Source organism: Pantherophis guttatus, chromosome 5, assembly GCF_059756535.1.
Source record: "Pantherophis guttatus breed Tessera chromosome 5, ASM5975653v1, whole genome shotgun sequence".
Lineage (NCBI taxonomy): Eukaryota > Metazoa > Chordata > Lepidosauria > Squamata > Colubridae > Pantherophis > Pantherophis guttatus.
Window position 1 is genome coordinate 88946906 of NC_142067.1, and position 17547 is coordinate 88964452.

General features: G+C 37.1%; 1 protein-coding gene across 6 annotated transcripts in view; it reads left to right on the plus strand.

Moving 5' to 3' along the window:
* Positions 1-17346, plus strand: part of NLGN4X (neuroligin 4 X-linked) — a 192190-nt gene extending 174844 nt beyond the window's left edge. For all 6 annotated transcript variants that reach the window (XM_034431449.3, XM_034431455.3, XM_060686667.2 and 3 more), the window contains 3 exons: positions 5614-5799; positions 7427-8216; positions 13582-17346. In XM_034431449.3, coding sequence (XP_034287340.1) covers positions 5614-5799; positions 7427-8216; positions 13582-14425 — 1820 coding nt within the window. In that variant the 3' untranslated portion in view covers positions 14426-17346. The remainder of the gene's footprint in view (positions 1-5613; positions 5800-7426; positions 8217-13581) is intronic.
* The last annotated feature ends 201 nt before the right edge of the window (positions 17347-17547 follow it).

Consider the following 17547-nt stretch of genomic DNA (forward strand, 5'->3'; position numbering starts at 1 on the left):
GGTGTATCTGTCTCAAGAGTGCAGGGACAGCTTGACGGCTCTGGTGAATCAGGTGTGGGAGAGGTGCATGGTGCCCATGGCCCTGCTCAGCTGTTGGGGAAGATGGCTTTGTGCATTTCCATTGTTCCCTGGTCATGGCTGCACACCCGCTCACTGCAGTGGCTCCTGCTTCCCTTCCAGCGGTCCGGGAGAAGCAACACACGGGTCAGGATTCTGGTGTCATTGTCGGTTCTTCACTCACTTCAATGCTAGACGTCTCCAGCTTTGGCCAAGGGCCGTCTCTTCCAGGAGCCCGACAGATTGGTGATTACATCAGATGCCAGCCTGGTCAGCTGGGGCACCCATTTACTAACCCATATGGTGCAGGGGTGTTGAACACCGGCAGAGTTCACCTACAACATAAATTGGCTGGAGCTCCGGGCAGCACATCTGGCCCTTCACCACTTTCAGAGTCTAGCCAGGGAGCATCATGTCCTGATTATGACCAACAATGTGGCAGCGAAAGCCCACATAAATCGGCAAGGGGGCACCCACTCAAGGATGCTCATGGATGAGGCGAATCACCTGGGGACTTGGGCGGAGGCTCATCTCCTCTCCCTGAAGGCAGAGCACATCGCCGGGCCTACAAATGTGCAGGCAGACTCCTTGAGCAGGCACACAATCAACCATTCTGAATGGAGGTTTCACCTGGACATCTTCCAGGAGATGTCACAGAGATTCGGTTGGCCGATCGTGGACCTATTTGCCTCCCCAGTGAATGCCCAAGTACCATGCTTCTTCACCAGATTCATGACCTCAGGATTGGAAGGGACCAATGCCCTGTGTTGCTCTTGGCCAAGCGGGCTTCTGTATGCCTTTCCACACCTTCCACTTATTCCCACTGTCATCAGGAAGGTCCTAGTGGAAAGGGCAGAGGTCCTGCTGGTAGCCCCTCACTGGCTCAGGTGTCTGTGGTACGTGGACCTGGTGAATCTCTCAGTGTCGCAGCCCTGGAGGATCCCTTGGGACAAAGTTTCCCTCAGGCAAGGGGTCCTGGTCCACCCAGAGCCTCAGTGGCTCCAGTTGACTGTCTGGCACTTGAGGAGAATCTCTTGAGGGAGGACAAATATTTCTCCAGGGTCATACAGACTATTCAGGCCTCCAGGAGGCCATCAACTACCCGGATTTACAGCGCCACCTGGAAGGCATTTGCCACTTGGTGCTTGACTAAGACCATTGACCCTATTGCAACTTTTGTGCCACAAGTCCTAGACTTTCTCCAGGACAGGCTGGATAGGGGTCTCTCACACCACACCATCTGCAGACAAGTGGTGTCCCTCTCCATGGTGTTGACTGATGGGGAACAGGACCCCCTATCTCATCATCTGATGATTCAACAATTCATCAGAGGGGCAGCTAACTTGCGTCCAGGCCTGTGGTCCACTTGGCATCTGGCTCTGGTGCTGCCAGGCACTTACGTCTGCAGCACTTTTGCTTTTGAGCCGCTAAGGACTACTACTCTCCATTATATGATGCTTAAAGTTGTATTCCTAGTGGCCATAACATTGGCCAGATGTATTTTGGAGCTAATGGCCCTGTCAGTCAGAGACGACCTCTGCATATTCCATTCAGACAGAGTGGTTCTCAGATTAGACCCCTCTTTCATTCCGAAAATTAATACCTGGTTCCATCGGGGCCAGGAGATTGTCTTACCTAACTTTTGTCCAGGGCCTTCCCATGCCTTGAAAAGACAATGGCATACATTAGATGTTTGGAAGGCTCTACATATCTACATCAGGAGGGCAGCCAAAAATAGGAAAACAGAGCCCCTCTTTGTATCCTTTCAGCCTTCCTCCGTAGGCTCTAGAGCAGGGGTGAAATGCTCCTGGTTCGGACCGGATCGCCCAATCCGGTAGCGATGGCATTGGGTGGTTCGGAGAACCAGTAGCAGAAATCCCTGCCCCCCCCATGCCCAGCTGAGCCATGTGATCATCAGAGGTTTTTTTTTTTAACTTTTAAAAGCATTTTTTCTACAAATGCTTTTAAAGGTTAAAAAAAAAAAAAGCCTCTCATGATCGTGCGGCTCAGTTGGGATCATCAGAGCCTTTTAAAAGCATTTTTTTTCTACAACTTCTTTGGCTGAAGAGGTTGTAGAAAAAATGCTTTTAAAAGTAAAAAAACAAAAAAAAGTTGGCCATGCCCACCCAGTCACATTACCCCCCACCAACCCATGCCCACAGAACCGGTAGTAACAAATTTTACATTTCACCACTGCTCTAGAGTCACCCCATTGACTGTTGGCAGATGGTTAAGAGCCTGCAAAGCCACAGCCTACCAGTCTAAGGCTCTCCCTTTACCTGGACAGGTAACAGCACACTCAACTAGGAGTGCAGCCACTACGGCGGCTTGGGCTACCCAAACCTCCATTGAGGAAATTTGCAGGGTGGCTACCTGGGCTTCTCCTTCGCCATTTATTAGGCACTATAAGTTAGACTCCTTTGCATTTGTCCACACAGCCTTCAAGAGAAGGGTCTTTCAAAAGGTGCATTCCATAGGGAGGACTCCGACCCAGACGTCTTCCCGTCCTTGAGACAGTAGGCTTTGGTAAATCCCATCTTGGACTCTCCCACTATCACACTGGAGAAGGAACATTGGTCTTACCTGAGATGTTCCTTCTCTGTGGGATAGTGGGAAGGTCCTAACCCACCCTTACTGACTGACTGGGTGGGGGTCAAGGGTGATTAATCCCTCTTTTCACAGCCACGCCATTGTTGAAACTGGAGCCAGAGAGAGAGAGGCACCTGGGTGTGGCTTCAAAGTTTCACTCAGTCTCTGGGCAGAAAGGACATCATAGAACCCATTCTTGGACCCTCCCACTATCCCACAGAGAAGGAACATCTCAGGTAAGACCGTCCCTTCTCTTCTAAAAAAGGTACTTGGAATGACAATCATAGAATAATCTTGGGATTCTATCTTGCTTTAAACCAGTGGTGAAATCTAAAATTTGTTACTACCGGTTCTGTGGGCGTGGCTTGGGGGGGTAATGTGACTGGGTAGGTGTGGCCAATTTTTTTTTTTTTACTTTTAAAACCATTTTTTCTACAACCGCTTCAGCGAAGAGGTTGTAAAAAAATGCTTTCAAAAAGCTCTGACGATCCCAGCTTGAGTTGCCTGCTCAGCTTGGATCATGAGAGGGTTTTTTTTCTTTTAAATGCCTCTGACGATCCCAGCTGATCTGCACAATCATCAGAGGTTGTTTTTTTTTTTACTTTTAAAAGCATTTTTCCACCAAAGAGTTTGTAGAAAAAATGCTTTTAAAAGTAAAAAAAAAAAAAAAAAAAGCCTCTGATGATTGTGCGGCTCAGCTGGGCATGGGGGGGGGCAGGGATTTTTGCTACCGATTATCTGAACCACCTGCCTCCATCGCTACCAGATCAGGCGATCCAGTCCGAACCAGGAGCATTTCACCCATGCTTTAAACCTGTTCCAAACCTTCAATATGGCATGCCTAACAAAATGATTTTGAAAATGTATATATATTAGTCTTAACTTTGTGTTACATTAGATAGACAGGCCACCTAAATCTCAAATAATGTCCTTTCAACTCAAATAATCTCCTATTTCTCAGAGTCACCAATCTTCCATCCATATCAAACCACAAGAAATAACATTAAAATATTTCTGTGGAACAGAAAGCTCTCAAAAATCTCTTCAGCTTCCAGTTGACAGCTTGCTCTATATTTACAGTTATGATAATTTACAAATGCTAATGGATGACACCTTTTCAACTATTGGGTGCCTACAAGTGTTCCAAGTGGGAGTGATGAAGTCTGAATTTTCCATCAGTTACATTACATTTTACATTAATGCAGCAATTCTGAAAGGGCTTGTAGAAATAACGCCTGTGAAGTAAAAAAAAAAGTTTTTTAAAAAATAAAACTTGAGAATTTGATAATAAAAATGATAAATTAGGACTTAGAGAACTATATACTGTGGAATTCAAACTGTTCCAAGTGAATTGCTTTCAGCAAATCAAAGAAAATCTGAAGCTTATAAATTTGACAGCTTTCTGAATTACAAGGCCACCTGCAAACATGGCTCATTTCCATTTTCAGAATCTGATAACAAGATAAAAGTGTAAATGGGGTTTGCATGACAGGAAGCCAGATGCTTTTTTACATCTTTTCCCCATCCTTTGGAAGAAAAAATAAACCCTCTGGTTTGGATCTCTGAAGTCTGAGTACCCAAAGTGAAAAAGTTAGCTTCACCTACATTCTTGCCCAAAATCTTGTCCTATTAAATTAACTGTGCAGTACTTTGCAGGTCTCTTCATCATTATTTACCTCTTACTAAGTCCATAAAGAATTTTTATTTTGTACATTATTGAAGAGGATAGAGAATCAAATGAATTTATGAATTATTATTCTTAGCAGCTAGTTTTGCGTTCATTCTGTCAGTTTTCTATGCTTTTAAAGACTGGGAACAGGCTACAATTAGCAATATAAAATGAAAACATAAAAATCAATAACATCCCTATAAGAAGAAGATGATGTCACAAAATAGGCAGCAAAATGATCAAGTCTCCCCTAGTAGCTCATAACTTTTCAAAAATATAATACCTGGGGTTTTAATGTTCCAAGGCAGAAGACCCCTACTAAGAACTTTGAGTATAGAGCCTCTTTACATGGCTCCATTGTTGTTAACTAGTGTTACATCTACTACTGTGTGTTGAATCAAAAGGTTTCCATACAATTTTCAAGGGCTGACTGACATAAAACAAACTTTGGTGGTCTAGTCATTAGATGACAAGATCACAACCTAGAGAAAACTTTTTTTTTCATAGTCACAACTGATACACAACATGTGACTGTGAAAAGATCAAAGTCTCTATCTGCTATTCATGCATAAATTGTGAGTCCAGGGGGATACTCAGATGTTTCATTAAAGTTCATTTAATGTCCAACATTAAATGACTTTTGGAAATAGTTGCTGTGCTTACTATATGGAATTAAGTCTATGCTTGTTTCTCCCTGTCTGGACCTAAAGATCTCCAGGCATTGGATCAGGGCTTCCAAATGCTCCTCTTGCCCATCCCATATTGATAATACTTCATTCCATCCCAACAGCTGTGTGATGGAAAGTGTAGCTGAAGAAGGAATGGGAGCAGGAGGAAGTTGCCAGTAGCACCGTGGCTTCCAAGGCAGGAGATAGCACATTCCAGAGATTATTCCAAGACAAGAGACTGTGCAGTTGTGAACTGGATGGGGAGGGAGGAATAATTTCAGGGTAGTTGCACCTGTTTCCCAAAGTATGTATGTATGTATGGCCAGATCAGTTAATTCTACTTTATTGTAAAGCAATTTTTTTATTAAAAAAAGACTGTTTTTAATCTTGTAATTGCTATACGAGAATAAATGTAAAAGAAATAAAAATTGTCACACTTCATGCATTTTTCTATGACATAAAAATAATTGGATCATTAAAGTTTATATTAATTACATTTAAGTAGAACCGTAAATTTTTGAAAATCGGAAAAAGAAAAGATTTTATGTGCACGTCCTGTAACTCATTCCTTGACCAGTGAGGTTAATATATTCTTTCCTTCCTTTTTTTCTTTCTTTTTTTAATTTGTAGGTTTCCTAAGTACTGGAGACCAAGCAGCAAAAGGCAATTATGGATTACTTGACCAAATTCAAGCTCTGAGATGGATTGAAGAAAATATTGGATCATTTGGAGGAGACCCCAAAAGAGTTACTATTTTTGGATCAGGAGCTGGAGCATCTTGTGTTAGTCTCTTGACATTATCGCACTATTCAGAAGGTAACCATTCTCCATAAATAATATAATTTTAATAGTCATAAAGTAAGAATGGATTGCAAAAACAGTAGGAATTAGTTCCAGAAATTACTACAGGTAATGCTCAATTTACAATCACAATTGAGCCAAAAATTTCTGTTGTTAATTGAAACATTTTTAAGTGAATTTTACCTTATTTTACAACTTTTCTTGCCACAGTTGTTAAGTGAAATGCTACAGTTGTTAAGTTAGTAATGCAGTTGTTAAGTGAATTGACTTTGCTTATCAGAAGGTCGCTAAAAGCGATCCCATGACTCCCAAAACACTGCAACTTTCATAAATACATGCCAATTGCCAAGTGTCCCAATTTTTATCATATGATCATAGAATTGTGCTGGGTCATAAGTAAAAAACAGTCATAATTCATTTTTTTCAGTGTGTCTATAACTTCTAATAGTCAAAAATGGTTGAAAGTCAAGGACTACCTGTAGGATATCAGCATCTTAGGAATTAGTATTATATCAATTGTACTAGGTTTTCAGTTCCAATTTTTAAAATAAAAACAGATAGCTTTTATGTAATACTAGACACACATGGCCTGATTGGTCATTGTTTCAGAGACATTTCCTTATCTAAACAAAGAAACAGAATGACCAAGGATGGACAAAAAAAAAAAAAAAGCAGTGGGAGCAGAAGCAACCTATAGTAATGAAGCAGCCGTAACCTTTCCAAATTTCATTCCCACGGGAGTCATGGGTCACAGATTTTGAATGCATTTTGCAAGTTAGTTCATTTGAGGTCCCTTGGCTCAAAAATTGTTGCCCTATGATGCACTATTTGCCCAGTTAAAGGTCATGATAATAAGTGTTTTTGTAATATATGGATTAAATCAATAAACTAATCAGGACCAAATGATCTTCATAATTACTAAGTAATTATGTCACATAGTAAAATTCCATTTTAAAAAATACAGCATCCAAAAATCTTTTACCACAATTAGATTGGTCAACCATGCATATTGCAAAAGAAAAAAGAAGATATAAATTTGTGCTAGACTGCACAATATTCTATTGAAATATTCTACTCCACTATTCTGTTTGAAATTGAGTTGATTGAATCACCCCTTTGAATAAAATCTTCAGACTCGATTGTCAAATCAGTTCTCTGTTTTGAAGTAACTTATGTATAAGAGATTTTGTGAAGTTTAGCAAAGCCCAGATATAAATGTCAAAAGCATTACAGGGTTTTTTAAAAAAAATAAATAAAAAAGTTATTGTTGCCAGATAACAATTGCTATCAACATGTATCTATGTTAGGCAGAGACAGTAACATCTGGCTCCATAGATGGACTCGGTGAAAATTGGAATCAATTATTTCGATGTACTGTACATTTCAGAAATAATTTCACCTTCACCTAGATATTCACATTGGATTTTTCATTTTTTTATATAATGAACATTGAATATGAGAGGAAATACAGCTACCATTTGGCAAGAGGACTGCAATAATGTTGTGCTGTCGTTGTTCTAAGCAAACTGAATTGTGCTTTCTCTTAATCAGTACTTCTTGATATCATAAATATTCCTTTTGCTTTGTCAATTGTGTGTATGTGTGTTTTTTTTTTTTTTAATTTTCACTTTTGCACCTGCAGGTCTATTCCAAAAAGCAATCATACAAAGTGGAACAGCCCTGTCCAGCTGGGCAGTGAATTACCAGCCTGCCAAGTACACTGCAATTTTGGCAGAAAAAGTAGGCTGCAACACTTTGGATACTACAGACTTAGTTGAATGCTTTCGGAACAAGAACTACAAAGAACTCATTCAGCAAACAATCACACCAGCTACATACCACATTGCCTTTGGGCCTGTGATTGATGGGGATGTAATTCCAGATGATCCACAGATTCTAATGGAACAGGGAGAATTTCTCAACTATGATATAATGCTAGGTGTAAACCAAGGAGAAGGTTTAAAATTTGTAGATGGAATTGTGGATAATGAAGAAGGCATATCTCCGAATGATTTTGATTTCTCCGTATCTAATTTTGTGGACAATCTATATGGTTATCCAGAAGGGAAAGATACTCTAAGAGAAACCATTAAATTCATGTACACAGATTGGGCAGACAAGGAGAATCCTGAAACACGAAGGAAGACCCTGGTAGCACTTTTTACTGACCACCAGTGGGTTGCACCAGCTGTTGCCACAGCAGACCTCCATGCTCAATATGGTTCTCCAACATACTTCTATGCATTTTATCACCATTGCCAAAGTGAAATGAAACCCAGTTGGGCTGATTCTGCACATGGTGATGAAGTTCCTTATGTATTTGGTATCCCCATGATCGGTCCTACTGAATTATTCAACTGCAACTTTTCAAAGAATGATGTCATGCTTAGTGCGGTTGTTATGACCTATTGGACAAACTTCGCCAAAACAGGGTAGGATGACACCTAACATTTTAAGCATATCATTCCTTTATAATGATATAATTATAATGATAACATCTTCTCTTTTGATATTCTTATAAAAGCCTTCTCATTGGACCTGCCCTTGTTTCACAGTGGGCACCCTTCTATAGAAGGAAAGCAGTATTTTCCAAATATAATGTTCAAGCAAGGCTAGCTTAAAAGAACATATTGTAGATTTTTGGGACTATGACCTCTATATATGTAAAAGGATTAGCATTCATTATTCTGTCTTTTTACAAATTATTCTGAATAGCTTTCAGGACCTTGGAAGGTATAGTCCACACATGTATACAATCAAATTTAATCCTCTTTATTGAAAATAGGCCTTGTCCCACTAACCCAGTTTAGAAGAGGCAAGGCAATAAAGCAAATTCACGATTCATAGGTATTATCAGGACTACAGCTCACATTTCTTGCCATCCAACTTCTGGCATTAAAAGTACATTTATTTGGAAGAATTGCAATACAAAATATAATTCAGTAATCAAGCACATTTGATTTCTGTCTACATATATTTATGGCTAAGAGATACCTTTGTCACATTAAATTGTTTCATAAATAGCAACAATGTGGTTAGTTTGTCTATTTCAGACCTGTTTTCTCACCATTTCATACTCCCATAACACTTAGGGCATAATGTATTACAAAGAAAAGGGGGGAAAAAAAGATAAAATGATTTAATCAAGACTGCCACTGTGGTTTCTTTATAGAATTAATTGGTTGCCTTTTAAAATTAAAGGGTAAAAGATGTAATAGAAGTAATTATATATGTTTGTTTCTTCATATGATTAATTTTAAAATTAATATTTAGTTTCGTAAATGTGAAAGCTCCAAATATATTTTTGAAGCATATGAAAGGAACATAATGCTACAATAGGTCAGAGGAACTTACTGGTAAAGCTAACAGAAAACATTTTATATAAATATCTTAATTAATAATGCAGTATTTTCCCCTCTAGATAGCAGTGATGGTTGTTGTTTTGTTTCAGGTTTTGAAACTTTCTTTTTCGTTCTCTTTTCTTGTCTTAGTATTGAATTTTAAGAAAGGTCCTTGCAGTGCACCAAGGGCCCATAAATCTTTCCAATGAACCTTTATGGCAAATCCGAGCTTTCAGAACCGCAGCTCTACTGCAGTGCAGAAAATGGTATGCAGCAATATTGGACAGTTCAGAGAAAAACATAGTGTCCTGATTCATTCAGGAGCTTAAGTGGATTTTATAGGATTTAAGAAAGTCAGACTGGCATAGTACATATCATCACAAAAAGCAAACAATTGTTTCTGTTCCACCAAGAAACCAGAAGAGAACATATCCTTCTCTACACTAAAAAATGATATATACTTCTTCTTCCTTGACTGCTAAATTTAAACAGCATTCTTACATTTTGGATGGATGGGAAAATGGATGTATGGATGAATGGACAGATAGATTAATCCCACTTTGGCCTCCAACCATTTTTCCCATAAAAATAATATATGGAGATATTACATTTTTTCAGAATCTTCTGAATTTGACTGGCTGCTTCCACCTAGCACAGAAGGGATACCAACTGTGCTTGTAGAATGTGTATAATTACTTGAGTTAGAACAAAGTGAGTGTTTTTCCAAAAGAAATAGAATTCTTTCTTTAGAAACATATACACTGTTTACATATTTTTAAAGCAAAATACATAGATTAAATGAATTGTCTTATGCAGGTAGCTCTCAGCCTATGACCACAATTGAGGCCAAAATTTATGTTGCTAAGCAAAACTTTTGTTAAGTGAATTTTGCCTCATTGTATGACCTTCCTTGTCACAGTTGTTAAGTGAATCACTGCAGATGTTAAGTTAGTTACATGATTGTTAAGTGAATCTGGCTTCCCCATTTACTTTGCTTATCAGAAGGTCACAAAAGGTGATCACATGACCTGGAGACAGTGTGATATCATAAATACATGTCAGTTGCCAAGCATCTGAATTTTGATCATGTGACTATAGGAACAGTCGTAAATGTGAAAAACAGTCATAAGTCAGTGTTTGCAGTGCTGTTGTAACTTCAAACGATTACTAAATGAACTTTTGTAAGTGGAGAACTACCTGTAGTGAGTAACTCAGATATAAGCATGATGAGTTACTTTTGAATGCTAGGAGATCTTACTTAAAAGGAAAAAATTATTAAGTTAATATAAAATATTACTAAGATTAAATTATAGTTTTAATAGTAGTAAACAATAAAAAACCTTGGGAGAATTTTATGGTAGTTATGGATATTTCAAACCACAAGTACATTTTACATATACAGAAGAAAGAGAGAGGAGGAAGAGAGAACGAGAACACTCAAGGCAATTCAATGTAATACATTATGCATCTTACTGCCTTATTTAAAAAGCATTTACATGTCAAGAGAAACCAGAGGAAAAAATAATAAAGCCTATAACAGAAGACAGAATGCTGCACAATAGTTGCAATGCACCAAATATATTCCACATATTTGTCCAATTTTGAAGAAGAATCTGTAATTGTTGCCTCAGCAACAGTTTAGTATTTTATAAAAAATGGGGTATTTTTTATAAAATACTAATACAATACAATAAAAATTATTTTGCTTCAGTTCTTCAGAAACAGGGTGAAGCTATTGTTACTGTGGCTAATAAAAGACATCATAATGAATCCAACTGATCTACTTCATGGAATTTTCTTCAATTTATGTAGAAGAACTTAGCAGGAGAACTTTTACTGTTTCCCTTTCATCTCTTTTACTCAACTTCTAACTAAAGCTGACAGCACTTTGTATCTAAGTGAAATCATTCAAACATACTAGGAGTTCTATCTTGTTTCCAGAATGCATTTTCAGTTCCTATTACAAGCTGCTTCTTAAGTAAACAAGATGGGGAAACCCCAATGTAAGAACTTTCAAGACATCCCTAACAATGATAGAGCCACAAGTTGAAGTTGAAATATTCCTTCCTCTCTTTGGGAAAAAGATAGAAACTTTGGTATCAGAGGGAATGTTTTGTTACCTTTAAATTTTGGTCCACCCATTTGTATCAACCCTTTGTCTTTCTCTCTGAGAGGAAGAACTTGATTTGAGCAAGAGCCATTTTGTCCAGCTGAAGCTGAATTAAATTCTAGGGATTAATCAAAATGCCAAAATCCACGACTATTTTATAGCAAAACCTTGCTATATAGCAAAATTAGTATTATGCATTTGTGTGTGTGCTTGTTAGGTAGTAGGTTGGCAGATAGATGCCATTTCTTTATTTATTGTGTATAGTCAAAATATGGAAATCAAAGCAAGGAACTTGAAACCTGTTTAACAATTAATAAAAACCGTACAAAACCCTTTTATATTGAGCAGAGAGACCACTGTAAAAATATTTAGGATGGTATGAGAATATCCCATCCATGTTTCTCATAACTGTTTTTGTCTATGAATATGTAAACCAAGCACTTTTTATATCACATCATCCATACTTTCTACTGGATCCAATTAAAGTAGAGAGTGATAGTCCATAGTGGCGAGTTCAGAAGGTAGAATGTGATTTATATATCTACCAGAAATCTAAAAACCTAGATCTAAAAATCTATAAATCTAAAACAGAAATTCACATACACTGCATTTTTTTTCTCAACATGAAATCCCACTGGCAAAATCTAATACAGATAGATATCTACAATGTACAATCCAATTTCAGAAGGGTAACTGAATGGAAAATGTACAATGTAGCCTGAATAATTTCAAATGAAGTTATATTTACATTGTTGGTGATTTGCATTATAGCAAGTTTGATACCTTTGCTTGAAACAGTTCGTTGCAGAAATATAGTTGTAGCTTTTATACCAATTATACTTGCAGGTCTAATTATTAACATTGGAAACATGTTCTGTTTCAGTAGCCATTAATACAAATTACTGCTGTTCCAACAAAAGCAGTAGTGAACATAGCAAAAAAAGACTTGATACTTATTATGATTTGCCTTAACAGCCCTCTATAATTAAAATGAAACTCCATGGGGTGGAACTAGTTTTCCTATGACAAGGAAATGAATGACGACTACTGTATGTATAGAGAAGATAGAAAAAAAATCAAAATTCTTAGTTCTTACAGAGAGATATACAACTTTCAAGATTTGACATTTTTAGCCTTTTTTAAAAAAAAAAAAAAAGATTTCTGTGTTCATAGGTAGTTGATGTAAGCCATAGTAATAACTGAATGAGTTTACCTTTAAAAATGTACTTGAAGCTTCATTTAGTATAGACTGGATACTTATCAGTAGTTATTGTTGGGAGCATATTATACCTGTACTGTGAGCCCTGTATTAGCTGCCTGTTAGCTTCTATGTAAAATTTAAATTGCTGATGTTAATGCTTTATGGCTTAGTGCCAAGCTATCTAGAGAGATGCATCTTCCATTGGCCCACCTGTTACAATCATGTTTAGGAGAAGCAGCAAATAGTTCTCCACTTTCAAGAGGTCGTGGAGAGTTTTCAGAAGTAATGTTTTTCAGTGGCAGTTCTGGCCCTTTGGAATGACCTCTTCCATGAGGAGGTGGATATGCCATCTTCTGGAATACGTTGCAAACTGGGCTCTTTCAGAGAGAACATTTAAATCATGATATCTCCTTGACATTATGTGTTTTATGATTATTTGTAAACATATTTTTAATTGGATACATGAGAATCTGTTAGATTGTGATGAGATAAGAAATAATTTTGAGGAAACATACCACTCAACCTCATGAAATAGCCCCTTTTCATACTAGTATCCCAAATCAGATTCAAGTTGCCAAGTCATGAAGTTTGTTCAGTGATGTCACAATTCATAGTTCATCCCTTTATGTAGGAGAAAGGATGGCAAAACCTGGGGTGGAGTAAAAAGGGGAAACGGCCTAGAATCCCTACATACCCATAAAGAAACTAAGTCCAATTTCTTTTGAGTGTTGTTTAACCTTATCTAACTCTAAGCAGGTGCATAAGCTTTTACCAATAAATTAGTTTAATTGAGCCTTCAGTGTAGACCTGGTCTTTCACACCTGACACTTTATCCACTTTCTGAATGCCTGTGTCCATGCCTATTATTGAAATCTGCATTTGTGAGCTATTATTGAAAATCCCTGAAAAGTTGCCTTTTTTAAAAAAGTAACTTAGAGTATTACTTTCATATATACAAGTATTATAAAATGTATCCAGAGCATATATTTTGTGCAAGTATTCTGATCTAAACAGACTATTAGTCATAACCTTGAAACTCAAAATATCATCAGGTAACGACTGCAAGGAAATTGACTTTAGCTTTTGTAATACTTTTGAGTATGTAAATTGATTGTTTTTAATATTATTTATTTGTATACTTTTAGGGATCCAAACCAGCCTGTTCCCCAAGATACAAAATTCATCCATACAAAGCCTAATCGTTTTGAGGAAGTTGCTTGGTCTAAATACAACCCAAAAGACCAACTTTATTTGCACATTGGTTTGAAACCCAGAGTTCGAGATCACTACCGAGCAACAAAAGTCGCTTTCTGGTTAGAACTTGTACCACACTTGCACAATTTGAATGAAATATTTCAGTATGTTTCCACTACAACTAAGGTGCCACCGCCTGATATGACATCGTTCCCTTATGTTACCCGACGTTCTCCTGGGAAATTTACCACCAAACGCCCGTTAATGACTCCAAGCAACAATCCAAAGCATTCAAAAGATACCCAGAAAACCTCTCCAGAGGATACAAGTGTTCTGATAGAAAACAAGAGAGATTATTCTACAGAGCTAAGCGTTACTATTGCTGTAGGAGCATCATTATTATTCCTCAACATTTTGGCATTTGCGGCTTTGTACTATAAGAAAGACAAGCGACGTCATGAGACACACAGACGCCCCAGTCCCCAAAGGAACACAACCAATGATATTGCCCATATACAGAATGAAGAAATTATGTCACTGCAGATGAAACAGCTGGAGCATGATCATGACTGTGAGTCACTACAAGCTCATGATACCCTGAGACTCACCTGTCCACCTGATTACACCCTGACTCTTAGAAGATCTCCAGATGATATTCCACTCATGACACCCAATACCATAACCATGATTCCAAATACATTAACAGGAATGCAACCTTTGCATACTTTCAACACTTTCAGTGGAGGACAGAACAGTACTAATTTGCCTCATGGACATTCCACCACTAGAGTATAGCTCAGTCATGCACCCATCACATATCACCCGGAAGATTAACCATAAGAAAAAAAGGGGGGAAATTCATATTCTCCATCAAGAAATTTTGTGGAAATGAAAAGTTAAAAGGTGAAAGAGCAGAACAGTCATAATTTTCTTCAGATCCTTTCCATAGGAACTCTGATATTCAAGAAAGATCACCCTCTCAAACCCTGTGAAATGTGAAATGTGTACATTGCTATTAGGATTCCGCTTTAATATCTCAACCACTTTGATTGAAAATAAGAGTTGAGGCCTGAAGAAAGTCTCCTAGAAAAGGATATATATTGAGTGTAACAAACAGAAACAGAACTTTTGAAACACAGAGCCAGTGACTGTATAGGGTTTCTTCTTCTTCTTCTTTTTTTCTTTGAATAAATAAAATTTAAAAAAAAAAGATGTTCTATATGTGCCATACCATGAATGGCCCTTGTTATACAAAAGACGTCATCATGGGCTTTTACCCATCCTAAGAAGCTGTAATCCAGAATGGGGAAATAAGATTTTATTATTATTAAAAAAAACCTAGGACTGACTATGCAGTAAATATGTATAGTTCTGTGCAAAGAGATGACTTGCCAGCCTGAACTATATTTAAGGAACTTTGTATAAAAACAAAAAGTGTACATAGCTGTGAGTTTTAAAAAAGAAGCTTTTATTGATGTTTTCAGTTTGAAAAAAGCTTTTAGAAAGATTGTGCTTTCAGTTGTGATCTATGTGTATAAGCATTAATCATACCACCTATGTTTCCTCCCAGACCTAAAGGAGGGTGTTCTTCTTAATTACTACTGATGATCCAAACATGAAAGTTTTTTCCTAATATTTCATTTCTGGGAAAACATGTTGTATCATACAAAGGACACAGATGACTGTGTGGCCTGCTAGATTTTCCTTTACAGGCTGAATAGATGCATGTTAAGGCATCCATAGATAGGAAACAGGATTTTATTTTTCCTTCCTTAAAGGAAAGAAACCTCTCCTGCTACCCCACCCCACCCCACCCCACCATTTCCTTCCTCTTTGTGTTAGCGTCCGTTATATTGCAACACAGCGACAAATTGGAAGAATTTCAACAAGCTTGTTCAGTTGATCTAGGAACTTTGTTGTTGGTATCCTATGTACCATGAATCTTTGCTTCTTTCAGACAGCCTACTTTCTAAAGCAGGTTTTTTTTTTCTTTGATAAGATTCTGCCTGCTCTAATGGGTAGCAGAAAAGGTTATGCAAAGAAGGGAAATTGCTATAGCTATGTTGAACAGGGAGATCACACAAGTTAGACAAAGGGCGATATTATTTTCCCATTAATTAAGTTCTTACTGGATCAGTAGCGAAAACTTTTGACCTATTTTAATCAAGCTTAAGCTTGATACCATGGAAAGCAAGTGAGAAACCATATTAATGTATAATGGGTGAGTTGTTTTGAAGAAGTTGGATCATTTCATAATTCATCATTATTAATTCTATAAGAAAATATTATTATTCACATCATCTACAAATGCAGGGAAGTGTGATGCGAAATGCAGCTGTTCCAACAATATACCTGGCATCTCTGTATAGAGTTGAAAAACAATTCTAAAGAAAATCAATCAAAATAAATCAGACATCATAAAAGTAGAAATTGTTATTAGTGAGTTACAAATGGTTTATAAAGGTAGAAACCAAAGATATTTGAACAGAGTTGCTCTGCACAAGATCACATCTTTCCTGGGGTGTACATTCTATTTTTTCTCTTTTATTGAGGAAGGCACAATACTGCTATACTATCATCTTTGTAATAATAAATATAAATGTGATGTGATGTCACATAATGTAACACAGGATGCCTTCTGCTTTAAAATAGATAGTTTGAGCTATTCTAACTTATAGCTACTTTGATGTTTTGCTGGGTATGGAGTATGGAATATATGTACAGCTTCATGCTGATTCTGAGAGAGAAAACAGGTTCCTAGAGTAGCAAACAACTGCTGGAGATCCAATAGAATTGTTAACATGATCTTCCATCTTAGAAAATGAAATTAGTACATTCTTTCCTTTTCTTTCCAGGTAAAATTTTAACAGTTCCAATTTTTACCCAACAGTCAAAGGAAGTCAATGCATTCCTTGATTTTTTTAAAATGTAATTGTAATGTATTTATTTTGTTAGTTTTATATTTCACTTTCCCTCTAGGAGCTCATGGCAGAATACATAACATTCCCTCCTCCAGCTTTTCCCCATGAAAACAACCCTGTGAAATTGATTGGTCTTAAAAGTAGAGATTGGCACAAAGTCACCTAGTGAGCTTTCCTAGCTGAAAGCAGACTAGAAATTGGGTCTTCTCAATCCTTGCCCAGTATCTTAATCACTTCATGACACTGGCTGTCTAAAGCTAGATCTTTGCCATCATGACTAAAACATAACACTTCTTCATGACTCAGTGGGGAATAATAAGGAAAACGATGGCATCTTATTCAGATGGGTATGTTTGTTATGTGAATTATGGTATTTGTTTAGTACTTCCAGTTGTTTTCTGCTAGCAATATGTACAGTAATGTGTCAGGCTTGTGACATTTGGATAAAACCATTTCTGTAAGTGAATGATTTTAGCTTTTAAAAATCAATGAAGATGATGTCACTTTAATAATTTAATACATCAGGACAGATGTATGATTTATAAATGGAAATTTTTAGGCTCTTCAAAGGATTGTATAATAATAACAACAAAAGATACTTTAAAGAATAGGAAAAAAAATCCCAGACTTTTCTTCTTAACCTTAAGAGGCACGCAGGGTTTCTTTTGTTATTATTTCTTCATTTTTTTCTTTTTGGTTTGCCTTAAGTAAGGACAGAAGATATATATGGCTGGACACATATGTATAAACTTTTCAGCAGCATTTTTAATAATAAAATATCACAGTATTTTCTAATGCTTTGTGCAAAGAATTACGTGTTTATCATTTTTGTAAAACTATCATTTTGAAAATCTCTTGTGTGAGCGTGCACATGTATGTGAGCATATGGATGTAATATGTAGTCCATAATGAGCCTTGTCAACACTTGAAAAGTGTTGAAATGATAAACCTAGATAAGTGTTGAAATGATAACCTTGATAAAGATAAATACTGTAA